The sequence below is a fragment of the Aquarana catesbeiana genome, linkage group LG08 (genome assembly GCF_042186555.1).
Source record: "Aquarana catesbeiana isolate 2022-GZ linkage group LG08, ASM4218655v1, whole genome shotgun sequence".
Lineage (NCBI taxonomy): Eukaryota > Metazoa > Chordata > Amphibia > Anura > Ranidae > Aquarana > Aquarana catesbeiana.
In genome coordinates this window covers 280296829-280324688 of record NC_133331.1, presented here as the reverse complement: position 1 = coordinate 280324688, position 27860 = coordinate 280296829, and the positions used below count along the sequence as shown (strand labels likewise).

At 43.2% G+C, this 27860-nt stretch overlaps 2 protein-coding genes across 5 annotated transcripts in view; one reads left to right on the top strand and one right to left on the bottom strand.

The window, feature by feature from the left end:
• LOC141106754 (uncharacterized) overlaps positions 1-27860 on the top strand; it is a 227636-nt gene that overhangs the window by 133631 nt on the left and 66145 nt on the right. The window lies entirely within an intron of this gene.
• On the bottom strand, positions 211-25991 carry LOC141104509 (uncharacterized). Of its 4 annotated transcripts, none has more exons than XM_073594076.1 (8): positions 25887-25991; positions 25337-25449; positions 25131-25228; positions 24937-25039; positions 24554-24643; positions 19093-19190; positions 13123-13210; positions 211-9059 (listed from the first exon to the last, which is right to left on the bottom strand). In XM_073594076.1, the coding sequence occupies exons 2-8, from the start codon at positions 25365-25367 to the stop codon at positions 7630-7632; spliced, it is 1938 nt and encodes a 645-aa protein (XP_073450177.1). In that variant the 5' UTR covers positions 25368-25449; positions 25887-25991; the 3' UTR covers positions 211-7629. The 4 variants fall into 4 exon arrangements, with proteins under 4 accessions (XP_073450177.1, XP_073450178.1, XP_073450179.1 ...); XM_073594077.1 differs by having other exon boundaries at positions 25337-25466; positions 25887-25988; XM_073594078.1 differs by lacking the exon at positions 25887-25991 and adding an exon at positions 25747-25880.

Here is a 27860-nt window from a genome sequence, read left to right as displayed (position 1 = left end):
CGTACTGGTGGAGATGGGTTTTGGCAAGTGTTAGTATTGTGTATTTGAGAGAGGCCTAGTTTAATTTTATTATTATAGGGTTTATTCAATAGTGGTACAAATACAGGGATTAAACCAATAAAATAATACAGGATTATTAAAAGATGTTATATAATTTGCAGTATGGCGTTCATGAAAAGTTAGATGAAAGACAATCCGCAACTTCATACATGCTCTTAAATTAGTTCAGATTTATTGTATCTCCATAAAAGATAAAAGTGTGTACAGCAGATGTTAATGCATTTCGGCCCATGAAAAGTTCATAGATCTCATTGTTAGGATCCGGAGGTTGAGCAACTCTAGTTACCAAATCAACAGATTTACGTAAACAACCTAATATTTGTCAGTGAAAATTTGCTAGTAGTAAGTGGTAGTAAGGCCATTATCCATGTCAACCAAACAAAAAGAGCAGCAAACTAAACCTTTCATCAGGAAGTTAGGTTGATGTCACAATGGCGATTCTGCCACTGGCAATGGAAGGATCCTCAAAGTTAATCTCTGCTGTACCTAATGGACGTTGTTCTCTTGTTGGCCGAGACCCATTTGCTAGTAATCAGCCAGAGTGACATCTCACTGAAGTGGCCAGAAAGTAAGCAGAAAGGTTCTGATGCTGGCAATCTGGTACCAGCGACAGATCTGCTTTGTGTAACATGGCCCTTAGTCCCTCAAAGAAAGACCCTTCCTCCAAAAAGTTCTCTGCATTCATGATAGAAACATGTATTATGTTCCCCTGAGTTGTTCCCAAAGATATGATTATATTTTGTTTATCGTGCATTATGGGTGTCAGACTCTGTTTCATAGTGGGTCGCATCAACATTATGGTTGCCCTCAAAGGACTGGTTGTATCTGTAGGAATAGATGTCCAGAGCACCCCGCCTCCCTTGCATCAGATGTCAAGAGCACCCTCATTATCCAAAGTAAAGGGTCCCCCACCCTCCCTTACATCACAGTACACCCCCTTACCTTGTGCAGCTGCCGGGAATTAGCTGGGGCAGAGCTGCAAAGCAGACAGTGCAGGGTCTGGAGGAGGACCAAATGAGGGCTGGAGTCAGCTGCCAGAGTCTGCTATATGCTGAGGCCAGGGAAGGGAGAGAGGAGGGGGTGCTGCGGCTGCACAGAGAGGTGCAGGATCTGTAGGAGGAGTTCTGTCCTGTCTGCTAACGACTACTGAGATGGGGGAGGGGGGCAAAGACAAGCCTCTACGTGGCTGCACAGAGAATCGCAGGATCTGGCAGGGGAGTTCTGTCCTCCTCTCTGCTGCTGACTGCTAAGACAAAGTGGGAGCGGGGGGGCCCCAGCTGCAGGAGAGATGTGAGGGCCACATGAAATGGTCTGGTGGGCCCAATTCAGCCCGTGGGACACAGAGCATTTTCATATCCATTACGATAGGGTTATGATGCCATCTTCAGGTGTTTGGACACTGGCAAAAAACAACAGGAAGTTCCCTCCTAGGCATAACCACTTCCCAGTAGGCAAGGTGTCAGTTTTTTTTTTTTTGCTAGTGTCTTAGGTGTTTCCTGAAGGCCCAAGGAAGGGTCACACGGCTTCCAAATCTACCATTTCTCAATAGACTTTGTCAGCATATTTCTCAAGCTTACAGTCGAAGGGGCAAATTGCACCATTGACAGCTCATTCTCCCATGAGTGTTGGTGCTTCCTGGGCTATTTGTCATTGGTAGCTCAAGTTTTTAGAGCTGTTTCCTGGTCCCCGGTTCATACTTTCTTAAGTAAGGCTCCATTCACACTTGTGCGACTTTGCACATCAAAGTCGCGTGACAAGTCGCAGCCCGTTCTTTTCAATGACACCTGTTCAAATTCGGCACGACTTAAAGTTGCAGTTATTTTATAAAGGTGCCTGTACTACTTTGGTGCAACTTTTGATGCGACTTTGGTCCAGAGACTGTACAGTCGGATCAAAGTCATGCTCAAAAGTCGCACTGGAAATTGTGTGGCTTTGGAGACACCCTAATGTGAATGGAGCCTAAGCGAATGCAAGGGCTTGTGTACACTTGCTTTGACTTTAACACACATTAAAGTGCCTACCACTTCAACTTGCTTTTTTGACATGTTTGTGATGCTTTTTTGAAGCTTGCCCCGTGTGTGTTGATTTTCTATTTGTTTTAAAGGGGCCCAGTAGAACCCCAGCTCATTAGTATCCGCAGATCCCCAGCTCATAAGTACCCCCAGCTCTGCTGATAACCCTCTCAGAAGTAACCCCCAGCTCTGCCAATCCCCTGCTCAGTAGTAACCCCCAACTCTACTGGTCCTCTACTGCTCAGTCCTCACTCTCCAATCCCGTTCACCTTCTGCTATAGCATTCCCAATTTCACACCACGTGGGCTGTCTGCTAGTTGTCCCGCTCCAGTCCAGACCCCGCTCACCTTTCCGCTGCTCCACCCTGCACACCAGATGTGACGTCTGCACCAGACACTTCCAGAATATATACACGTGAACCGGAAGTGACAGCTGATGACATCTTTCTGGTTCGCATGTTGGTTTCTTAGTGCATCTTGGGATATCTCATGACATCCCAAAACAAAGCGAAGCTAAAGCTGAATTAAAGCCTCTAAAAACCTGCAGGTGCTGTTAGCGAGCATTGTCAAAGACTTCAATGGAGGCTTTGGTGATGCTTTGATGCACCAAGAAAGCAACATGGGGTATAATTTTTGAAGCAAAACAAATGTGATGCATGAACAGAACAGTAAGGTAACTTTTTTTTTTAGTGACAGGTGCCTTGATTGGTAATCGAAGCACTTAAAAAAAGTGTTTCCAATGCCACATTTTCAAGCAAGTGTAAATGAGTCCTTTTTTTAGTCTTTGTGGCCAGTCAGCAATTTTCTATGTTGTCTTTGTACGTCTTAAAGGAGGTCTACTCATTCCAGGAAAGGCAGATCTCATGGTGGACATAAAGGCAATGCATTTGAAAAATGCATCCTCTGTTCGCCAACAACACTCATTTGTTTCTGAAATGAAGGACTCAAAAGTAGCAACATAGGACCCTTTATATCACCATAGTGTATTTCTATGGTGTATATTTAGTTATGTTACCTTTTTCTAACTCACAAAGCAAATATTATAAAATAAACTTCTTTAATTATGGGAAGGCAAATTCTTCTTTATACATCTGAACATCTAGTAGCTGCTCTGTGGCAATAGGTGTTCATTTTTGATAGGATCATAGGCCTTATATAGTACAAGTTTTTAAAACAAAATAGGTTAGAACTGAGGCATCAAAAACCATTTTCCAGAAATGGGGTCGATATACAGTGCCTTGAAAAAGTATTCATACCCCTTGAAATTTTCCACATTTTCTCATGTTACAACCAAAAAATGTAAATGTATTTTATTGGGATTTTATGTAATAGACCAACACAAAGTGGCACATAATTGTGAAGGGGAAGGAAAATGATAAATGGTTTTCAAAATGTTTTACAAATAAATATGTGAAAAGTGTGGCGTGTATTTGTATTCAGCCCCCCTGAGTCAATACTTTGTAGAACCTCCTTTCACTGCAATTACAGCTGCAAGTCTTTTTGGGGATGTCTCTACCAGCTTTGCACATCTAGAGAGTGACATTTTTGCCCATTCTTCTTTGCAAAATACCTCAAGCTCTGTCAGATTGGATGGAGAGTGTCTGTCAACAGAAATTTTCAAGTCTTGCCACAGATTCTCAACTAAATTTAGGTCTGGAGTTTGACTGGGCCATTCTAACACACGAATATGCTTTGATCTAAACCATAACATTGTAGCTCTGGCTGTATGTTCAGGGTTGTCCTGCTGGAAGGTGAACCTCCACCCCAGTCTCAAGTTTTTTGCAGACTCAAACAGGTTTTCTTCAAAGATTGCCCTGTATTTGGCTCCATCCATCTTCCCATCAACTCTGACCAGCTTCCCTGTCCCTGCTGAAGAGACGCCTCCCCACAACATGATGCTGCCACCACCATGTTTCACGGTGGGGCTGGTGTGTTCAGGGTGATGTGCAGTGTTAGTTTTTCATCACACATAGTGTTTTGCTTTTAGGCCAAAAAGTTCAATTTTGGTCTCATCTGACCAGAGCACCTTCCTCCACATGTTTGCTGTGTCCCCCACATGGCTTCTCGCAAACTGCAAACGGGACTTCTTATGGCTTTCTTTCAACAATGGCTTTCTTGTCATTCTTCCCTAAAGGCCAGATTTGTGGAGCGCACGACTAATAGTTTTCCTGTGGACAGATTCTCCCAACTGAGCTGTGGATCTCTGCAGCTCCTCCAGAGTTACCATGGGCCTCTTGGCTGCTTCTCTGATGAATGCTCTCCTTACCTGGACTGTCAGTTTAGGTGGACGGCCATGTCTTGGTAGGTTTGCAAGTGTGCCATACTTTTTCCATTTTTGGATGATGAATTGAACAGTGCTCAACAGTGAGATATTCAACGCTTGGTACATTTTTTTATAACCTAACCCTGCTTTAAATTTCTCCACAACTTTATCCCTGACCTGTCTGGTGCATTCCTTGGCCTTCATGATGCTGTTTGTTCACTAAGGTTCTCTAACAAACCTCAGAGGGCTTCACAGAACAGCTGTATTTATACTGAGATTAAATTACACACAGGTGGACTCTATTTACTAATTAGGTGACTCCTGAAGGCAGTTGGTTCCACTAGATTTTACTTAGGGGTATCAGAGTAAAGGGGGCTGAATACAAATGTACACCACACTTTTCAGATATTTATTTTGAAAAAAAATTTGAAACCCATTTATCATTTTCCTTCCACTTCACACATGTGCAAATTTGTGTTGGTCTATCACATAAAATCCCAATAAAATGCATTTACGTTTTTGGTTGTAACATGACAAAATGTGGAAAATTCAAAGGGGTACGTAGAATAGAGGCAAATTCATTTTTTTAAGTTAGTGGACCTTTAAAAAAAAAATTAAAACCGTGGTTAAAATTGTTGTTTCTTTATCATTCATTAAAGCCAAGCTCTAGCATTCATTTTTTTTTTTAAATTAACATTGGGCCAGCTTGGTTACCTGAATTTATCAATATTCAATATTCATAGGGCTGCAAAGAATGCTCAAAAACACCACAATAGTCCTTGCCACATACAGGAAGTGCTTTCCTGTTCCAGCAGTGTTGGAACAGCTTCCCCTCCGGGACACTGAAGAGAGTCGCTCAATTAGCACCTCTGCCATTCAGAAAACATGCTGTATTCTTTTGAATTAATACAATCTGGTTTGTGCTGGACTGACTGGATCAGTTGATGGTTGTGGGTGGGTGACTATGGGCCCTGGCTTTTGAGGGAGCACTACTCTTTGGAGGTGTGTGCCTGGGGGACCCTTGGAGTGGTCTTGCTTCGGATCCGGGTCCATTTCTCTCCAAAACACACAGATTTGGGGCCCTTGTGCCCAATCCAGCCCAAACCAGCTGGGTGCCGAACGGTCTGGGAACCTAGGCTTATTTAAGTGACTAATGGTTAATTAGCCTACTGTTTAATTAGATCACTGTATGTTTATGTTCACTGTTAATTATTGTTTACAGTTTGCATTGTCATGCTAATATCACCAAGAGAGGACTGTCCTCCTGGGGGTATAAAGTATATGTCTGAGTGTTTACAAAGTGAGTTCCAGTTCCCACCTAAGCTAGTGTCGTCTAGTCCTTGGGTGAAATATTCTGCTATAAGACCTGGTGCCTGGGTCCAGACTGGAGGAAGCTGTATCTTGACAGAAGCACCCAAGCTGGGTGCTGGACAGTTCCATCACAATGGGAATGGTTGGAAAAATGATATATTGATTACAAGGTTTTGGAAAGTAAAATAGCGGAGTGAAGGCTAGGAATGCACTCTGTCATTCTGCTTTCCGAAACCTCATAATCAATATATCACTTTGGGAACCATTCCCATCCAATAGCATGCAGCAACAGCCCTGAAAAAGGGGGAGTCCATTCCCCTGAAACATGTTGGCTTGATGTTCATTTTTATACTTTTAATAAACATCTAATGAACTATATATACATCTAAGCTGCATTTTTTTTTTTTGGACACCAGATGCTCCTTCTATCCTACCCAAGACTTTTCAATGAATACAAGGCTCTCTGATTGGACAAGGTGGAGAGGAGGGGCAATGACATCACAATCTTCCCTCGTACAATAAGATAATGCCTTGTATCCACTGAAAAGTATACAACACGTTTTCTGAAGGGAAGAGATGGCGAGAGAATTACTTTCTGTGTTCCATGTACTAGAGGGGAAGTCACTTCAGCACTGCTGGAAAAGGAAACAGCTTCCTGTATGTGGCACAGACTACCGTGGTGATTTTTAGATTCTCCTGCAGCTCACTTGATGTGACATATCAATAATTACAGGTAACCAAGCTGGAACAATGTAAATGTAACAAATAGATTATTTCTGGAACACTTCTTTAAGGGGTACAGGATTGGTAATTATTCATAGATATTTGGGTTATAAGGAATCGGACAATGCCACCAAAAATGTTCTTGGCCAGCCAGGTATAACTCTTCCTACTCTTATCAAGCTTCAGTATTTTGTTAGGGTCCTTTTAAGGCCCTGCTGCCATATATATGCATTACAGCATCGGGAAGAGGTTAATGAACTTCATGAAATGGATTTTTGATAAGTATAACAATCCTGTTTTCTTAATCGTTAATTAACCACTTCCAATCCTTAGGCCTTTTATAAACGGCCTAAGATTGAATGGTTATACCGGGATCATGGTTAGAGGCTACAAGCATAGATACGATGCTATATCAGTTTCCCCCTTGGCTCAAACACTGCTGATCACTCAGTTCTCCTCTCCGCTCTGATCAGAGAGTGGTGACTGTCAGGCACAGGCTCTCTGCTCTGCCCCTCTGGCACTCACAGGAGCGCTGGACTGTGGAGGGGACAGGAGCAGCTGGCTTAGGCTCTTAGCAGCTCGCTGAGAAGCTGAGCCAGTTGCCAGTCCAGGCTTCTGGGTGGATGGGCGGGATCTTTCCAGAGCTCTGTAACATCAGCTGACAGCGAACTTTAGCCCGCTGTCAGCTGAAATGAGTCACAGGAGTGCAGATTGAACAGATTGAACTGCACTCCTGTGATCCATAGGAGAAGTTCAGGCAAAAAAAGCTTTGTCTATACTTCTCCTTTAACACTGCACATATGTGTCTATGGGCGTTCCAGGTTGTGTGCTGACGGCATGCTTATGGTCCACTGATTAAGCTGTTGCCAGCAGCCCTCAGTCTGTGTTTGTGATCAGGAGACAGCAGGACAGGATCCTGATCATTAGGTCGCTGTGATAGCCAATTACAGCATTCACGTGACCGGGACACCGCCTTCTGGCATTAATAGGCTGCCGGGAGGCGGTAGGAAGGGTTAAGGAACACCTGTCCCACTCCTCTGTATTTGTGATCTACTCATAATATCACTTTCCTACAAAACTGAAGCATGCTGCTAGTGGGAGGGGTTATACCTGGCTGACTAATGGCTTTTATTTGCCAGTGTCTAATTCCTCCTGCAGGTGGCAATATAACCCAACTGCATTATTATTGATCCGGTATCCCTTATAAAACTTTAAGAAACGTTTTTAAGATTTAACCAGATTTTACGACAAAAGTCCTTACTTACAGAGGAACACATACTATATGAACTTTTTCATGTCTCATGAGATACGATTTCCGAGAAAAACATTTTCCACATTCGGAACATGAATACGGCTTGTTACCCTTATGAACATTTTCGTGTGCGACAAGATTTGATTTCCGAGAAAAGCACTTCCCGCATTCAGAACAGGAAAGCGGCTTGTCCCCCTTATGAACATTTTCGTGTGCGATCAGATTGGATTTGCTCGAAAAACATTTTCCGCATTCCGAACAGGAATATGGCTTCAGTCCTGAGTGGGTTCTCTGGTGTTTAGTAAGGTTTGAGCTTTCGGCAAAACATCTTCCGCACTCATTACAGGAGAAAGGCTTTTCCCCCGTGTGAGTTCTTTCATGCAAAACAAGATGGGCTCTCTGGCTGAAACACTTCCCGCACACTGGACATGTGAACGGTTTGAAACCCGTGTGAGACCTCTGATGGGAGATCAATTTGTCGCGCCAAGTAAAGCATTTCCCGCAGATGGCACATGAAAATGGTCTCTCGCCCGAGTGACTTCTCTGGTGTCTAACCAGATTAGACCTTTTTCCAAAACATTTGCCACATTCGCTGCAGGGAAACTTCTTCAGGCCCGTGTGAGTTCTTTCATGCGAAAGGAGGTCAGCTCTCTGGTCAAAGCATATCCCACATACCGAACATGAATATGGCTCCTCCTCAACCCCAGCTTCAGGATTCAAATATAGCTTCTCTTCTATGTGGCACTTCTGGTGCAAAAGAAGTTCTTCCCTTTCCGTAAAACACTCCTTGCATTTCGGACAGGAAAATGGCTTCACCCCCGGGTGCGACCTCAGATGCAACAGCAGGTTTTCCCTCCGGGTAAAACTTTTGCTGCATTCAGAGCAGGAAAACGGCTTTTCCCCAGTGTGAGACCTCTGATGGTAGACAAGCTTTTCTCTCCGAGCGAAACATTTCCCGCACTCGGCACAGGAAAATGGCTTCAGCCCCGTGTGCGATCTTTGATGTATGATGAGGTTTTCTCTCTGGGTAAAACACTTTCCGCATTCCGAACAGCCAAATGGCTTCTCCCCAGTGTGGATCCTCTGATGTGCCATCAGGATTTTTCTACGGGTAAACCGTTTTCCGCACTCAACACAGGAAAATGGCCTAATCCCTGTGTGAGATCTCTGATGTAGTTTAAGATTTTCTTTGCGGGTAAAACTTTTTCCGCATTCGGAACACGGATAAGTCCTCTCCTCCACGTGACTTTTCTGGTGTGACCTGAATTCTGCTCTGTCGTTAAAACATTTGCCACAGTCAGAACAAGGGAATATCCTGTAGAGTCCTGGGAGAATGAGGTTCAGTTCTGAAGAACCGGCTATGACGTTACCGTCTTCTTTTTCACCATCTGGAAATGTAATGTGACTCTGCTTTAAGATATTCCTGATGTATCGTCCATCTGGAGGGAAAAAAAGAAAGAGAATAACTGCGGCTTCATAAGATATTTGGAGGGTGTTTTAACGCGAGTCGTTCTTGAACGCTAAATAGAGCCAATAACCTGAATTGACCCCTTTAAACCACAGGAGTCAGCACCTACATAATAATTTGCAGATATTTCTAGCAAATGCTATTCTCTATGCTTGCTGGGGACTCCACAGGCAAAAAAAAAAAAGTCATAGCTCCCTAAAGCACGAGGGTGCAAACAAGACCGCATATGTATATAAACATTGCGGTTTTGAAGCGGTTTACCGCGGCAATGGCTGCAGCTCTCAGCCATAACCCCCGGTATTGTTTTTTTGCAGCCGGCGATTCTCTTTCTGATAAAAGCGATCTGAGCGGCTGATTGGCTCGCTGGTGTTTCTCGGGCTTACCGTTCTCACCAGCCAGCCTGGGAAAGGATCCTGCGATTCACGTGGCTGTCCATAGCGGTGAAGAGAGACCAGATCATTTCTAATCACCTCTATGATCTAGGACAGTAGTTCTCAACCTCAGTCCTCAAGTACCCCCAACGGGCCACATATTGGGAACTTCCCTTAGATAAAAAAGCTCCTATCAATACCATGTCATTGATATTGATTTAAAGCAGCTGTGCAAAGTAAAGGAAAACCTGAAAACATGGCCCGTTGGGGGTACTTGAGGACTGAGGTTGAGAACCACTGATCTAGGAGGCCAGGAACTACATCATGACGTCACTCCTGGTTTAGGGCAGCAAGGTAAATCATTTTTTTCTTTGGAAAGCATCAGATCAATGTTTTTTTTTGTTTTTTTTCTCTCTGATACTTTCAAGGGTAGAGGAAGGATCTCTAAGATGTCTCCATAAAGAGGACCTGTCATGCTTTATTGTTATTACAAGGAATGTTTACTTGTCTTGTGATATCAATAAAAGTAATAAAAAAAAAATAATGGGACAGTGTAAAAATAGAAACATTTTAATAAAACATTTTAAAATTGTGCCCGCTTGTGGAATGGCAAAAACACTACAGTACTTAAATATCTCCATAGGCTTTATTAGCCTTTACAGGTTACCAGTATAGAGTTACACAGGAGGTCTAGTGCTAAAATTATTGCTCTTGCGTTGATGTTAAAAAAATAAAAAATAAATAAAAAATGTCGACTAAATAAATACCCAACATGTCATGCTTTAAAATTGCACACATTGGTGGATTGGTTCCAAACTACGGTACTTAAAAACTTCATAGGCTTTATTAGCCTTTACAGGTTACCAGTTTAGAGTTACACAGGAGGTCTAGTGCTAAATAATTAAAAAAAAAAAATCGAAAAAAGGCAAATACATACATGATACATAGGTAGTACCACACATGTGAAGTATTCTTGCAAGTGTTATAGTGATATTATAGCAGTAATTCTAGTGCTAGACCTCCTCTGTAACTCTAAACTGGTAACCTGTAAAAAAAAATTAAAGCTTCACCTATGGAGATTATTAAGTATCCTAGTTTGTCACCATTCCACGAGTGTGTGTGTAATTTTAAAGCGTGAAATGTTAGGTATCTATTTACTTCGCATAACATCATCTTTTATATTTTACCAAAAGATTGGGTTATATAGTGTTTTTTGCATTAAAATTCAGTAAAGTGTATTTTTTCCCCAAAAAATTGCATTTGAAAAACCGCTGCACAAATACTGTGTGACAAAAAGATTGTAACGACCACCATTTTATTCTCCAGTCTGTGCTAAAATATATATATCCACACAGTCTATATGTGTGGATATATACAGATTTTTACTTGTAAACAAAAAAAGTGTCAGAATAGCCCTGGTCTTCAAAGTGCTTAAAGTGACACTAAAGTCTTATTTAAAAAAAAAAAAAACAACAAACATGTTATACTTACCTGCTCTGTGTAGTGGTTTTGCACAGAGCAGCCCAGATTCTCCTCTTCTTGGGTCCCTCTTCGGCGCTCCTAGTCCCTTCCTTCTGTCGAGTGCCCCCACAGCAAGCAGCTTGCTATGGGGGCAACCGAGCCGAGCCAGAGCTCCGTGTGTCCATTCAGACATGGAGCCGTGGTTCAGCCTCGCCCCCCTCTCTCCTGATTGGCTAACTGACTTTGACTGACAGCAGCAGGAGCCAATGGCGCCGCTGCTGTGTCTCAGACAATCGGGAGGGAGAGTCTTGGATGGCTGAGGCACACATGTACATCACTGGATAGAGATGGGCTCAGGTAAGTATTAGAGGGGCTGAGGGGGGCTGCTACACACAGAAGGTTTGTAATCTTAACGCATAGAATACATCAAGAAAAAAAACCTTCTGCCTTTACAACCACTTTAACCACTTCAGATACCAGGCCAGTTCTAATATTTCTCACATATGTCAAAATCTACATTCTTTGCTAAAAAATTACTTAGAACCCCAAACACTATAAGCAGAGGCCCTAGAGAATAAAATGGTGGATGTTGGAATGTTTTATGTCACACAGTATTTGTGCAGCGGTTTTTCACGCGCAATTTTTTTCGGAAAGAATACACATTAGTGAATTCTAATGCACAAAAACACAATATTGTTTGGTAAAATATAAAAGATGATGTTACGCCGAATACACAGATACCAAACATGTCATACTTTAGAACTGTGCACGCTGGTGGAACGGTGCCAAACTACAATACTTTTAAAATCTGTATAGGCTTTATATAAGCCTTTACAGGTTACCAGTTACACAGGAGGTCTGGTGCTCAAAATTACTGCTCTTGCTTTGACGTTGGCAGCAATATCTAACATATGTGGTGTGAATACCGTTTACATATGCGTGCGTGAACTACGTATGTGTTCACCTTTTTGTGCAAGTACAAGACACTATCTTTATTTTTTTTATCTTTTTTATTGCTATTAGAAGGGATGAATAACTTGTGATAGCGTGAGCCATGATAGGTCCTCATTATGGAGAGATCAGGTGTCTATTAGGCGCTGTGTCTTTCCTCTTCTCTCCAAAGCATCTTCTAAAACCGAGATCGGTTTGAACAGATGCTTGTTCAAGGTAACAACTTGTAAGCTTCAAGGTAACAGCTTGTTTACCTGAGGCAGAAACCAGAAGTGACTAAATCCTTATCGCTTCTGGTTTCTTACATCACAAGGGAGGGGGGACCTGAGTTCCTCTCGCTGTGTACCAGAAACTGGATGCTCCCAATCGCATCCTCACCGGGCTCCCCAATCGCATGGGAGAGCCCTATAAAGGCAGCGGCAGGAGGGGGTGGGACCCCTTTCCGCCCCCTGTAAAAGTAATCCAGTTGCTTCTTAGCTGCTAGGTTTACTTTTACATTGAAGGGAATTGCCAACCCTTAAAAATTATATCTTGGTCATTGCTGCAGCTGCATATCACCTTTCCAATCCAGTGATGTTAAGTTAAACTCCAACACCAAAACCTTAATTAAAACATTTTTCTCAACAGCCACAATGGATATAGATCCACTTTGTGAGCAGCAAATGCCTTTACAAACCCAGTTATTACCTTGCAAAAATAAAAAGTTATTACCTTGCAAATGCTAGCAAGGTCCTGCACAGAGACATGGCACTCCAATGCAGAGTCACTTTCTGCTTGGGGGTTCTTTCAGGATCCAAAAGAGGACCAACGTCAGCCAGAAGGTGTCAATAGGGAATGGCAGTTTTAGTTGCTTATGTGGCACTGGATTAGAGGTCCCTGAAATAATATTTTTCCCAGAGTTGGGCTTCAAAGGAACCTGGTGCTTTAGCCAGCATAGGCAAAGGTTCACTTTAAAGTGGAGCTAAACCCAACAAGTTAATGGTTTAAAAAACTAAACTAGTTACATTCCCAGCATGCCGGGAATGTAACTGTCCCATTTGCTTGTGCTTTCAAGTAAACTTAAACCATTAAAAAGCTGGAGTCATAACTGATCACATGTGCAGCACCATGGCAGTTGCAACTCAAACAGGGGCCAACATGGCAGCTTCCTTGGCTGAAAACGAGAGAAGGGTTTAGTTCCATCTTAAAGTTTAGAGTTTCTGAAGAAGGAGAATTTCTAAATCTTTTCTGTATAGATTGTTTAATACTCACCTGTGCCGATTTCCTGTTCATCACTCCTCACCGTTGTCTCTTCGGAGTCCTCTTTAGCTTCAACTTTATGGACAACTAGATTTTTGCTCTGAGGAACAGACAACAATACAAACGGGAAATTCTATGAGAAATAATATAAAGCCATGAGATTCAAGAATCAGGAACATACAGCAGAACCAGTGGCCACCAACAGAGGGAGTTGGTCATTACTTTAACCAGTGGCGGTTGAAGTTTTAGTATGGGGGGGGGGGGCGCTAGACCCTGCCCTTCCTTTTTGACCCCTCCAACTTCTCATAAGCCCCACCCCTTATATATGTCAGCATTACAGATAGGGTACGTAGGTCAGCATTGGGTATATAGGGTATATAGATCATCCAAGAAGTGTCTGGCGCCCAATAACTTTGTCCACCTTGCACCCACTATGCTTCACAACCCACCATATACAGAATGATTTCAGCTATCTTTGATCTGGAGAGTTCTCATTAGACTTGACAAGGCCAGAGACCTTGCTACATTTGGTGCCCAACGTGGGGCTAAGGCGTTGTCCTTGCAGCAGTCGCCCATAGCATCCGGCTTCAGTTTCATCGGGATTTTGTCTGGCTCCGTGGGAAGGTGGCAAGTAACATTTACCCTTCTTATAGACTGTGTTGTCATGTGTACTATCAATGTGGGGAAGAACCACCAAGTCTCATTGCTCGGGGGAGAAGATCAGCCTGGTCTTTTGACACTTCCCGCCAGCGTTGTGAGGGTTAATACAGACTCCAAAATGGACTTCATTACAGTTTTGGCACGCTGCATCAAAAAGAAGGCGGGGGCCCCAGTTCCTAAAGAACTTTCACACCAATCTGTTGGCAGGAGGAGAATAAGGAAGTGCTGCCACGTGTGTCTGATTGTGGGTTAGTGAAGAAGATAGTGCAGTTCGTGAGTGAGATGGCGGATTGGAGAAAGTACGCTCCAAGTGTCTGTTTCGGTCCGAGTGACAGAAAACCTGTCCTGACCTACACCAGAGTGCGGTACACACAAAAGGGTGAACTTGCCCTATATACGGCTGGAGACTACGAGTCTTCTAGGATTGATTTGTGGAAAATGTTCTGGCCTGAGCATGCAGTTGAGGCCTTGGATCGTCTGTGGACGCTGTGGAGAGCATTTTTTTGAGGTCGTCCCTCCAACTACACCCCTGCGTATCCTACAAGTCGATTGGTATAAGAATGTTGCCATCCCATCGGAGAGCGATGCCCGAAGCCCGTTGGTTATCACCCAAGTCGTGCAGGAGGCTGTTATCCTTGTCGCAACGACTACCCCAGGACCCAGCGCACCGATCACTCCTAGAGGCCCAACTATTCGGACTGATGTCTGAGCCACCCGAGAGAAAAGCACCGGGGCTGGGTATGACGGCGAGAAGTGAGCGTGATGTGCCTGTGGGGGAACTGACACCAGTGGCCGTGAAGGAGGATGTCATAAGGGTGCCAGTCAAGGCGCGAGCCAATCGCAATTATATTCCGGCCAAAGAGTGCTGGACCATCTCAGATTCGGACATTCCGTCTGATGGAATATCGGAACTCTTCTCGGACACTTCGTCTTACTCAGGGAATTGGGGAGAGAGTGATGAAGAGTTAACCAGTAATGTGTAGGAGGACAAAACACCTGCTACTACTACCGCAAGTGTGCAGATTATGCTGTCAGCCAGTGAAGCTCCACTAATTAGCATTGCTAGGTACTGTAAAGAGGATCAAGGGGCTCGATGGGTCCCCAAAGCTCAGCCTACTACACCTATGCATAACCCAAAAGGTAATCGTAAGCCGGGTATTATTGCTGGGTGTTCAGTCCTGCGCACATGTTTTACCCGGGTATGGAGACCTTAAGACCCTGCCTCAGCTGTAAAAAAAATCCAACGTATAGTTATAAAAAAAGTGGCAGAAGACTACGGGTACTTGTATCCCTATATTCCCTCTCACCTGGAAGAGGAGGTTATGGAGAGGGAAACGCAATGGGTGGATGAAGCCGTCCGTGAATTCCTATAGATCCCTCTTGGGACTAACTTTTTGAAGTTGTCACCAAAGATGTCAGGGAAATACCTCTCAGTGCAAAGTACCTGGGGCTATGGCCGTAAAATTAATCTGGACAGCTTGATCCCCCGCAGGCAGACGAGAAAGTTGCTAAATATTATGTTGTTACTGTAAATGCCAAGGAAGAAGATGTAACACTGCCAGATTCCAGATATTATTGGTGAAGTCTCATCAAAGTGACACCTTGTGGATTACAAATATGAGTTTTGTGATGTCAAGGACGCTACGCTGACAGCCACCTTGCACACCCATTTAAAGTGTTGTAAATGGGGAACACCCCAGAAAGCTGTATTGCCAGGACTGTGCTGGACTGAATGCAGCTGGCAGTTACAGAAAGTGATCATCTGAGCCATGTTGGCCAAAAACTAGAGTTGTTGAAGAGTTTCACCCTGAAGAGCAATCTGTAGACTTCAGCAGATTGTTGGTTGCAAATGAAGAAAATCTCTTTGTCTTCGGCTGTCGTGTGGACAGACTAAGGATACTTTTGCCGGGGGGGCTTGTGTCCCAAAGTGTGGTCCCTTGCATCCAGGCTTGACTGCTTGTTGCTTGAGATGCAGTCATGCCCTTTGTGCCCGGAGTTGCCTTTGGAAGAAGAAAAGGAACTGCTGGGAAATGTAGTCCATTTGAAGTCAAGTTAATGAACGGTAACATGTCATGGACACTGGGCATGTAGCTAGTTAGAATAGGTTATGATAGAGGAATAATTGTCTATTTACTTCAAATAAAGGACTCATATACATATATCAGGACTGTTACTGATTGAACCATTGCTGAAGTTCTATGCTGCTTAGAAAAGGGGGTGGCATTCTCAGCGAGAATGGGGCCTGCTTTCATGATGTAAATAATGTAGACATGTATAGGATGCCTTTACACTTTCAAGCTGCCCTCGGCTAACGATCAGTTCAAATCACTGTGTACATATTGCACTAAGTTCTTATAGGGTAGGATGCATTTGCATTGTTTTGATTTCTCTCTTTCAGGTGTTGCTGTGTCGGTGCGTCTTCCTTGGCTAAGGAGAGACAGGGATCTAGCCAGATAACAACATTAACCCTTTTTATATTTGTTACCACTGTATATATTAGATAGATAGTTAGGTGGCAATACTATTGCTTTACCTGCCTTCAAAAATGTACATAACTATTTTTGATATTTGAATGTCATACATGACTAACTATTTTCATGTGATACCAATGTTATTCATGTGGTACGCCACACATATGTTTATTTTATATTGGTATATTGGTAAACTCTTTCCCCGTTTCCTCACCCATCCCAGTTCTTTTGCCAGGACATTCCCTCTCAGGCTTGGGAGCTCAAATTATCTTTTTTTCTGCAAACTAAGATATGTAGTTTCTTGGGCAGGGGGAGGATGTAGCACCCTGGGGTTTAGTCAGGGATGATGCTCCTCACAAATTTACTTGCCAGGAGTAGTTTCCCTGGTCAATTGTTAGAGATCTATTGATTTCTCCCTAAGCTTAGCCTGGTTGTCCTTTTCTCTTCTACCACTAGGTGGCTGGGTACTTGGTGGTATTAGATATGAGAAGGACAACAAAAGGTCAGGTTATGGGTATATGGGGTATCTCAGCCAATGGGCAGGGGTTTTCTTGAATCCCTTGGCCTGCTGGGAGAACCTATATATTCGGGTGGAGTCAGGTGATCTGTGTTCTGTGCCACCAGGACGGCTGTCTGGAAGGACATGTGTGGTGTGCCCCAGGCTGCTAGGCCAGAGATTGGGTCTATCCTGGGGACATCTGGCCGCTAGGCTGTGTGGGGGCCTATCCAGAAGTAAGAGAGCAGCGCAGGGTTGGAATTGCGGCTAGCAGTCCAACCAGAAGTGACAGTTCTGTCGGCTGGAGAACCTGTCAGTGGTCGGAGGTAGAAGGGAAGCTGTCGCCACAAAGGGACCAACCACCTTATTACCAGGGACCACACTGAGTAACTGAAACAAGTACTGGAGCAACATTCTCACCAAACGGGCCTTGTGTGTCAAATTATCAGAGGGTTTAGTGAGAGACCGGGAGCTCAGTGTTGAAGAACTACAAGAGGCAGTTGTAGTGAAGCTGAAGGAACTGTATGTTTAAGTTAAACATAACAGTTTAAGTTGAACTGTTAAAGACTGTTGCCATAGGAGACAGCATTCCTGCATGTGCAGATGTGGCACCTTGCTAGGGCCTTTCCCTGCATGGCTATCCTCCTATGGAAGTCTCGGAGTCTGCCAATTGAATTTACAACTACTTAAGGGTATCCCTATCCCTAACCCTCTTTTCCCCAAAAATACAAAAAGGACTGTTAAGAGAAATAAAACCTCTTTTACATTCAAGAAGTGTCTGGCGCCCAATAACTTTGTCCACCTTGTACCCACTATGCCTCACAACCCACCACATACAGAAGGATATCAGCTATCTTTGGCCTGGAGAGTTCTCATTAGAGTGGACAAGGTCAGAGACTTTGCTACAGATAGAGTATATAGGTCAGCCTTGGGTATATAGATCAGCATTACAGAATACATATACATACACACACACCCTATGTCAGCATTTGGTATATAGCACAACACCCCCCACCCCGGGATCGCGGCTCTGACAGGAACCACCCTGGGGGCTCTGATAACACCGCACCCCACCCACTCGCGGCTCCTGGCCCTGAAAGTACACACAGCACCATGCAGGAGGTACGACACTTACTGGGCTGTGGCTCTCCTCCTGCTGTGTCTCCTCCAGTGTGGGCAGCAGCAGTGGCGGCGGAGTCCACTCCTCACGCTTCCTCCGCTCTCTTCCGCCAAAGCAATGGGCATCCAATAGGATCTCCTGGCGCTTTGGCCAATTGGGAAACAGGTCTCACTGACCTGCCTCCTGACTGGCGGGAAGCACCGTACTGTGAGAATAATGAAAATCCATTTGCTATGGTCATGCAATTGGGTGGGATCGGTGCGCAAAGCCCACCCTTTTTTGAAGTCTATTAGAGCCTCTGGCTTCAATCAGCTGCTTCAAAAAAAAAAAAAAAAAACACCCCCTCCCGCCTCCGCCATAGGAGGCCATGAATCCGGCGTTCTGAAAGGGGCAGATAGAGGGTCAGCGGCAGGAATAGGGGGCGTGGCGCCCATGCGTCCAAAATGCACGGGCCGCCACTGACTTTAACCTCTTGGCACCGGCCGCACACATATATGTGGCCCTGTTAAAACAACTTAACGTGCTGAGATTGCACTTCCTGTAAGCTCCTAGGACAGTAGCCGGCAGGGATAGGTAAGCGCAACATGCCACCCTGCCTATCCACCTCCTGCTGTGGGTGGGCTCCTATGTACTCCTGGCTCCCCCTCATCCCTGCAGTGCTGTCGGGTTCCGCCCTTCTCGCCGGCTGCTGCGGAGGATGCTTCCATAATGGAGAAAAGGGAAGGCACCAGTAAATGTGTCATTTACCGACCCCTTCCTTGTCTTAATGAATAGAGTCAGTGATCCGTACCGATCACAGACTGTGGTCATTCATAACTGAGGCATAGTAAACTGTCTCAATGGTAAAATATGAAATATCAGAGGTCTGTCTAGACCCCTGATATTTCACCAAAGCCCTCCAACGCGGCTCCTAAAAAAAAAAAAAATTGTAAAAAAAGGATAAAAAATAAAACTGTAAAAAAATAAATAAATAAAATAATAATAATAAAAAAATGATAACAAAAATAAAAAGCTACTGACACCAATGGTGGAACTACCAGGATCACAAAGGTTTTACTTTATGCTTTCGGTGCCCTGAAGGTTTTAGTTATGCCTCTGGAAGGGTCACAAAGAAAAAACTCAAGTCATCATAACTAGGGTGTAGTCAACAATGGCCGTTGATATCCTGCAAGTCTTTTCTCTAAGCCTATTTCCAAAAATCACTTTGTCATTTAACAAGACTAAAGTCCACCTACTTGACAAGACTGTTGGATCTCCTGATCTTCCTGTGTGGAGTCCCGGGAATACAGAGGACGGGGACATCTCTCTGGGGGATTTCTGTTACTGGATCCATCTGTAAGAGACAAACATATAGTGAAATAAGGACAGTGATAGAATCTATAAGCAGAGTGCCAGGGCCATATTTTCTCTGGTGGTTAATAACCAAAACCTAGATGACAGTCCCTCTTAGATCACATAAAAGCCAGACAGATGATTGGCAGCCATGCTTGGCCATTACAACACACAAGCCTTCTGTGTCTTTGATCCTCTCTGCAACTTTTAGTAAACTTCTGAAAATCTTGTCCTTGGATCATACCAAAGGATGGATGAAAGACTTCAAAACATCTCTTTAACCACTTGCTGCCCAAGGATGTCCACGTACGTCCTTGAGTTGCAGTGGTTATACCGGGATGATGGTCACAGCTACAGTCATCATCCCGCTATCTTTGCTTTCAGCCGACAAGAGCAATAATTCTAGCACTAGACCTCCTGTGTGATTCTAAACTAGTAACCTGTAAAGGCTTTTAAAGCATCACCTATGGAGATTTTTAGGTATCGCAGTTTGGCGCCATTCTATAGGCATACGCAATTTAAAAGCATGACCTGTTAGAGATCTATTTACTTGGTGTAACATAATCTTGAATACTTTACCAAACAATTGGGTATTATATTGTGTTTTTGAAAAAAACTCATTAAACTTTATTTTTTTTCCCAAAAAATTGTGTTTAAAAAAACCACTGTGCAAATATCCTGAGATATAAAAAATATGCAACAAAAAAAAAAAAAAAAGGGGGGGGGGGGGGGGGGTCAAGCTGCGCTAACAAAACCCACACTAAATACAAAAACCAAGTGAATAAGTGAACAAAAAAATCATACACAGCAGCAATTCTCCTGAATAACATAAATACAATACGACATAAGAAAAAAAACATAGAATCACGCTAATTAGATACTAAATGTGAAATTAATCATATTGTTAGAAAACATACATAAACTGAATAAGTAATGAATCAGGACGACTCTCTTCACTCATAAATAATATTGCTAAACCACAGAAATAGTGACATGTGAACAAACTGAAAAAAATCAAAATAAAAAGAGGAAAAATTTGAAAAATAATCCTCATACATATAGAGTCCCATATATTGAAGTGACTTGTGCCAAAAAAGATCTTGAGGAAGAAATCCACCACCAATACAGAAGGGGTAACTGCTTACCGGAACCCCATGATCCCCCACTACAGAGGATCTGGGGAGGCTGGTAAAATAACTCCTGCAGGGTATAACCAACGGGACAACTGCTGGGCTATTTAAAGATGATGGCTGTTGTTAGACCTCCTCTAGAAGGCTCCTGATGTTCCCAGCTCTCCTCACAGAAAGATAAACTCAACCATAGATGTACATGGTAAAAGAGAACATAGGCGCTTCCTTAGTGTAAAATTCTTTTGGTTTATTAAAAAGTAAAATAAAATGAACACTTACATCAGTTCAAGTATTACAAGCCTTGTATGTCTGGTGCGCCGGCCGTAGCACACAGACAAACCCGTCCTACTGAACGATCAGTGAAGACACGTGGAGACGTCAGCGCGTCGCTCGCCCTACGCAGCGTTTCGTGATAGGTCACGTCGTCCAGGGGCACGGGCAGCACGCTGAGTCACCTCCCTAAATACCCACACACTTAACCAGACCTCGTTCTGAGCCTAACCACTCCTTAGGTGTGACGTCAGCGCTACAAGCTAACACTGACTGCAGGATCCCTGCAGTCAATTGAATTCAGAACATTAATGGCCAGAAGTATCATAAATGTCTTGCCTAAACCCATCCCATACAACAAGAAGAGATTGGTAATAAACTCTATAGAAAAAAACTATATAACAGGTTGTATATAAAGGACGGTATATTAAACCGAACCGGAAGCCAGCTAAAAGCTCTCTAGAGTGCCACCATAACCACCACATTGGACGCCACCAAGTGGTTAGGTTTGGTATTGCCACCCATTAAAAATAATAAGTTAGAATATAGTAAAAATTAAAAAGGTTTAAAAGTTTATTATAAAAAAAAAAAATTTTGATAAAAATAATTGAAAGAACCTTACAATAATCCATAGAAGCTCTCGTGAGGGGATACTATTAGACCCGAATATGAAAATTTATCAATGCATAAGTATATTCAGAATCACATACAGTGATGAAACTAAATCCAAGGTGAACAAAGCCTTATGCCGCGTACACATGAGCGGACTTTACGGCAGACTTTGCTCGGCTGACTTTTCGACGGACTTTACGATGGACTTTCTGAATGAACGGACTTGTCTACACACAATCCACCAAAGTCCGTCGAATTCGTACGCGATGACGTACACCGGACTAAAACAAGGAAGTTCATAGCCAGTAGCCAATAGCTGCCCTAGCGTGGCTTTTTGTACGTCGAACTAGCATACAGACGAGCGGACTTTTCAACCGAACTCGATTTCGACGGATTCATTTAAAACATGTTTCAAATCTAAGTCCGTCCAACTTTTGAGAAAACAAAGTCCGCTGGAGCCCACACACGATCGAATTGTCCGACCAAATCCCGTCCGCCAAGTCTGCCGTAAAGTCCGCTCGTGTGTACGTGGCATTAGGCCCAAAAGATTTTATCAGGGGGCAAAGATTGAAGATAAACCCCCGACAACACAAGAGCCTTACTAATGCTAAGCTCATGGGCATAACCATGATAGGCCACTTACTAAAGCAGAACCCAAATAATAAGGTCTATAAAGTCACCCCGCCAATCAAAACCCATTCGGATAAGCCAAACCCAGAATTGAGGTCTGGTCAGTAGACGTAAAAAATTCTCATATACTCTAAATTCTCCCTCTCACCAGAGTCCTACTGTCAAGATGTTACAAGCTCCTACTATAGATGAACACTGGAGATGGTTTTAATGTTTGGTGTCCTCTAACACTGTCGACATAATGTGAAAGCCGTCATGCATTGGTTATGAAAGCGTTCACATCCGTGTCGACATTCAACCCGAAAGGGGTATAGGTCTTCAATCTATGGATCCGGGCCATCTCTTGCTTAGAGATTTCCCGGACCAATGAGCTCCCCCTCCAGTGGGGTTTGTACTTATCTATTCCTATAAATAGAGTGTTAGCCGGATCCCTATTGTGAACTAGGTCATAGTGTCTAGACACTGGTTGTTTTTCAAAACCCCTTCTAATGTGTTTGTTTAATCGTACGCGCATAGCTTTTTTGGTCCTCCCAATATACTGCAGCCCACATGGACATTATATGAGGTAGACCACCCCCTCAGTGGAACAAGTGATAAAGGGTTCCACATCAAAGGTCCTCATTGTACTGTTTGATGTGAAGGTGCTAATTCTTCTGTCCTTACATTTGTTCAGGGAGCATACCTGACAATTTCTACATCTGTAGTATCCTGTGAGGTTTTGAAAAAAACTTCTATTGTTTTTTGGGGGGTCTTGAACACTCGGAGCAATTTTATTGGCTAGAGGATGCCCCTTTAAACACAATCCTAGGTTTTTTTTTTTTCTTATAAAAAATATGCAACATCCACCACTTTATTCTCTAGGGCCTCTGTTTAAAAAAAAAAATACATACATACATATATATATATATATATATATATATCGATCTATCTATCTATCCATCTATTATGTGTGTGTTTGTTCTGGGCTCTAAAAATTATGATTTTTGCATGTAGGAGAGAAGTGTTCAAATTGGCCCGGTAGGCAAGTGGTTAAAGAAGACGTCTCACTTCCATTTTTAACCACTTGCTGAAAGCGAATTGAAGCTTTACTGCTACAGTGCGGGCCAGCTGTACAGAATCAGGTGTGTGTGTGTGTGTGTGTGTGTGTGTGTGTGTGTGTGTGTGTGTGTGTGTGTGTGTGTGTGTGTGTGTGTGTATATATATATATATATATATATATATATATATATATATATATATATATATATATATATATATATATATATATATATATTTTTTTTAAACAGAGGCCCTAGAGAATAAAGTGGTGGATGTTGCATATTTTTTTTCAATCTATCTATAGAGAGATATAGATATATCTATAGATATATCTATAGATATATCTATATCTATAGATATATATATATATATATATATATATATATATATATATATATATATATATATATCTGATTCTGCTTTTTCGGTTTTTCATGCCAATGGATGACTGCTGGCACCCCGCTGATCGGTGAGGAAGAAGACAGGACAAAGCTCTGTCTATGTACACAAGACAGAGCTCTATCCTGCCAGTGGGGATGCGCCAATTTTTGTTTCCCTGCCAAGCAGGGGATAAAAACCAGCACATCCCTTAGTGAAAGGAGCATACTGTACACACAAAAACACTGGCTAGGCACACATTTAACACTTTGATTGCCCTAGATGTTTAACCCTTTCCCAGCCAGTGTATATTTTTAGCACTGATCACTGTATTGGTGTCACTGATTCCCACAAAGTGTCAAAAGTGTCAAATTTCCTGCCATAATATTGCAGTCCTGCTATAAGCCACCATTACTAGTATAAGAAAAAAAAATTCCAGTATACAGTATATCCCATAATTGTAGACACTATAAAACTTTTGCACAAACCAATAAATATACTCTTATTGGGATGTTTTTATCAAAAATATATAGCAGAATAAATATTGGCCCAAATTTATGAAGAAATTAGATGTTTTTAAAAATTTTTATTGGTTATGTTTTATAGCAGAAAGTAAAAAAAATGTTCAATGTCAATTTTCAGTCTCTTTTCGTTTACAGCGCAAAAAAAAAAAAAAGAAAAGAAAACCCAGTGGTGATCAAATAGCACCAAAAGAAATCTCTATTTGTGAGGAAAAAAATTATATAAATGTAATTTATGTACAGCGTTACATGACTGCGCAATTGTCAGTTAAAATAACGTAGCGTCGTATAGGAAAAAAATGGCCTGGTCATGAAGGGGGGTAAATCTTCCGGAGGTCAATTGGTTAATAATGTGTTCTGCTTCCCAGTGGACAAGGTACATGTAGTCCCATATGCTGTCTAAACTAAGCTAGCTGTAAAGTCCGTCAGGGCGCCCTTTCTACCTCCACAGCGGTCCAACAACGCAGCTAGCAAGGAGATGGCTGCTTTGAGAGACGGCGCTTCTCTTCATCTCCAAGCCTGGAACATCGTATCTGTCAAAGCAGCCATCTCTTTGCTAGCTGTGTTGTCAGACAGCCATGGAAGGAGTAAGAGCACTCTGTCCAGCCTCACAGCTAGCCTTAGACAGCATATAAGAAGATGCAACAAAACACTACATATTCTTTGCTCCCCGGGGAAAAGAACACATTACTAAAAAAAATCAAAGGGAGACTTCTTCTTTAATGACCACACCTCCTTTTTCATATCACTGTGAATTGCTTCTTTATTTAGTGTTCATGACTCACCTGAGCGGATCTCTACAGGTATGTGCTCCTCTTTGACCTTTACATTGATTTCATTTTCATCTTTGACATTTCTCCATGTGTCTCCGGGGTCTGTGAATAAAGATGAGAGTGAAGCCCCCTGTACTGAGATGTATGAGAGACCCCAGAGAGTGTGTGTGGGGGGGAGACTGGTCACGTCTCTTGGCTGGTAACACACAATGACATGATGTATGGAGGAGAGCCGGAGTCTAATAGAGTCTGATGTCTCCTGACTCCCCCACTGGGCACATACTGTCTCCTCATTACTGTCTACTGACAGAGGAGGGGGGAGAAGAAGAGATTGTTGTAGTGACTGAACAAGGAGAATCTGGGACTCTTCTCTGGATTTAGTGTTTATTACTCACCTGTGCTGATCTCCGTAGGGGTTTCCTCCTCCTTACATGGCTCCTCACCCCTCAAGTATGGATCTTCTTCATCTTTTATTTCAAATGTAAGCAAACTTTCACTCTTAAAATACAAAATAAAATGCAACTAGAATGAGCCACTAAGCAAAAATCCAACTAATATAGAGTATTGCTAAACCTTCTGTTCCATTTACCTGATCCTCCTGAGGGATCTCCTGATGTTCCTGTGTGGAGTCCCAGGAATACAGAGGACGGGGACATCTCTCTGGGGGATTTCTGTTACTGGATCCATCTGTAGGAAACACACACACTGACTGAATACATTGTTCTATGTCTTTATATCAGAGGATGTGTGTATCTAGGGGGATCCTCAATACAAGAAATAAAAGTCTCTTCTTACCTGGTGATGTGAGGGCCAGCTGGCTCGCCATAATGATGTCCTTGTACAGATCCTTGTGTCCTTCTCCCACAGACCACTGTACTTGGAATAATCTTGACTGTTTGAAGCGCCCACTGCAATAAAATCATTGCTAAAACTTTAATAGTAAAACAATTATAAGCTGTAATGCACATAATTCCGTTATCATTATCCATTAAATCGTTATGGTGGAACGCCTGGCAAAACCAAGGTATTTTAGGATAGAAAGTGTAAGAGTAGTCCTCTCTTGGGTTTTTACTACTGTCTGTGGCCCCCATTGGGGAGATTTCCCCTCACTTCCTGTCCTGGTAACAGGAAGTGAAGAAAAAACGTCCTAGCATAGCCACAAGCAGCAATAATGAAAAAAAAACTGACGTGTTCACCCTTTCTACCTCAATTCAAGAGCCTAGCAAGCTCTACACATCAGAGGAGTTGCAGGAAGATGATGATGTGTGGAGGTGACATGTTCCCCCCATCCAGTCCACACACAGTGCTGGGACTCCCTTCTCTCATAATAAGAAGACATTATTACCTCCTCCTTACTGGGCACACACTCTCCAGACCCACAGCTCCAGCAGCTGCCGGAAGAACAAAAAACTTTGGCTGTGTGTGCTGTGTACCTTAATTGGACTACAACAACATGGCCGCCGTTCTCTCGGTTCTCGCGTCACCATAGCAACCAAGCTGCTGGGCGCCCGAGGTTGTTCTTAGAGAGCTCTGTCCTCCAAGTAAGTTATATACAGGGCAGCCGCAATGCCGCCGCAGAACTCTTTCTCCTTATGAAATATTCATTGTGGTATTCCTTATTGATTCTCAAGCTATACATTGTATAACAATACATATTATTATTAATAATAATAACGCTCGATCAACAATCGGTTCTGAGCTACAGGAAAATGGCCGTGGCTTTGCTAGAGAGGTATTTCTTCAGTTGTTTGACCTCTAGCGTTTGCTTCCCAAGAAAGTGGGAACTGAGTTGCTAAGCAACACCAGGAAGCGCAGCTGCGTTCTGCGCACATCCCGATGACCCGCCTGCTGACTGGTTGCTACGGCGAGGCGCGCGCTCGCAAAGGGAATGGAATGGAATTCTGTAAGGAAACCGGCGGCCATTTTGTTGTAGCCCTGATAAACAATCTATTGCTTGTATTTTTTTTTTTAATGTTTCCAGCAGCTGGAGGGGATGTGAGGCTGGAGAGTGTGTGTCCAGTGAGGAGGAGGTAATGATGTCTTCTTATTATGACAGAAGGGGGTGCCAGCATTCTGCGTTGGCCTGCAAGGGGGAACCATGTCATCTCCACAAATCCTAGATAGTTTATGCATTACATTTTACTGGGGTTTTTTGTTGCAGATTTATTAATTTATTCCAGTGTGAGTTGTATGGAGAAGTCGGTATTCAAAGTATGGAGTGGGAGTATATAGAAGGACACAAGTGTAGCACGAACCCCCGAAGAAGCTGCTGAAATATTTCGGGTTGTTACCGTCACCCCTTTACCTGTAGTTTCACCACATCAGGAACCTAGAGTCCATGTTGAGCTTTGTATCCAACAATGTATGCACCAGTCACTTTAGTAATTTTCCAATGCTTTAATGAAAAAAACTTGAAAGAGGTAGAAAGGAAGTTGCAGGAAAATTCAGATACCTTTTTCACACTCCCTGAGGGATTGAAGATCTTAAAGACAATTCTACCTTCAGTCCAAAGATCTTTACCCACTCGGATAGGTCTCTCTCACTGACCTAGCAGCCGGAATGGAGCACAAACAAAAAGTCTCTGCCACAGACTTTAGAGAAACAAAATAGCTATATGATCCTCTGTCACAGGATGTAATGGTTTTAGATGAACAGCGACACAGTACCAGAACCTTTAAGCCGACCCGGCAGTACTGTTCGGTAAGTTAGGTTAGGATGCATCCTCCAATTGAGTCACCAGGCCCCTCTTGAGACACCAGCCTTCCGCACGGTCCTCTCCAAGATGAGTCCTCCCCTGGATCTTCTCAATTGCTTGGCATCTTCCTGCAGGACAGACAGAACAGGACCACCTCTAAACCAGCGGGCCCCAGACGACCTCTGGGCCCACTTATAGTAACACAGCCTCAGGCCAGCATGGTCCCGAGACTGAAAGGAAGCCGTCACATACCTTTAGGCCAGGAGGGCCAGCAGGTAAAAGAGAACCAAAAATGGCGTCTGCCCCTTAAGTACTTTCTCCTAGAATGCATAGCAGTGGACCACCTCTGCCGAGTTACCTCTGAGAAAGAAGAGCACTCAATACCCTTCAGCCTGTTGCTTTTCAACACTGGCCTATGGTGACAACGACACCTACAGGCGACAGTGTGAAACTGCACACAACACAGCCAATGCTGAAACAGAAGCTAATTTAGCCATAGGTTAAATCTGAACTATGTACAGAACAGATAACCCACTAAATTTACATATAAGCGTCTGATCAACAAGAGTAGGGCGCTACACAAGGATCTGTACAGGAACGTCATGATGGCGAGTCAGCCGGCTC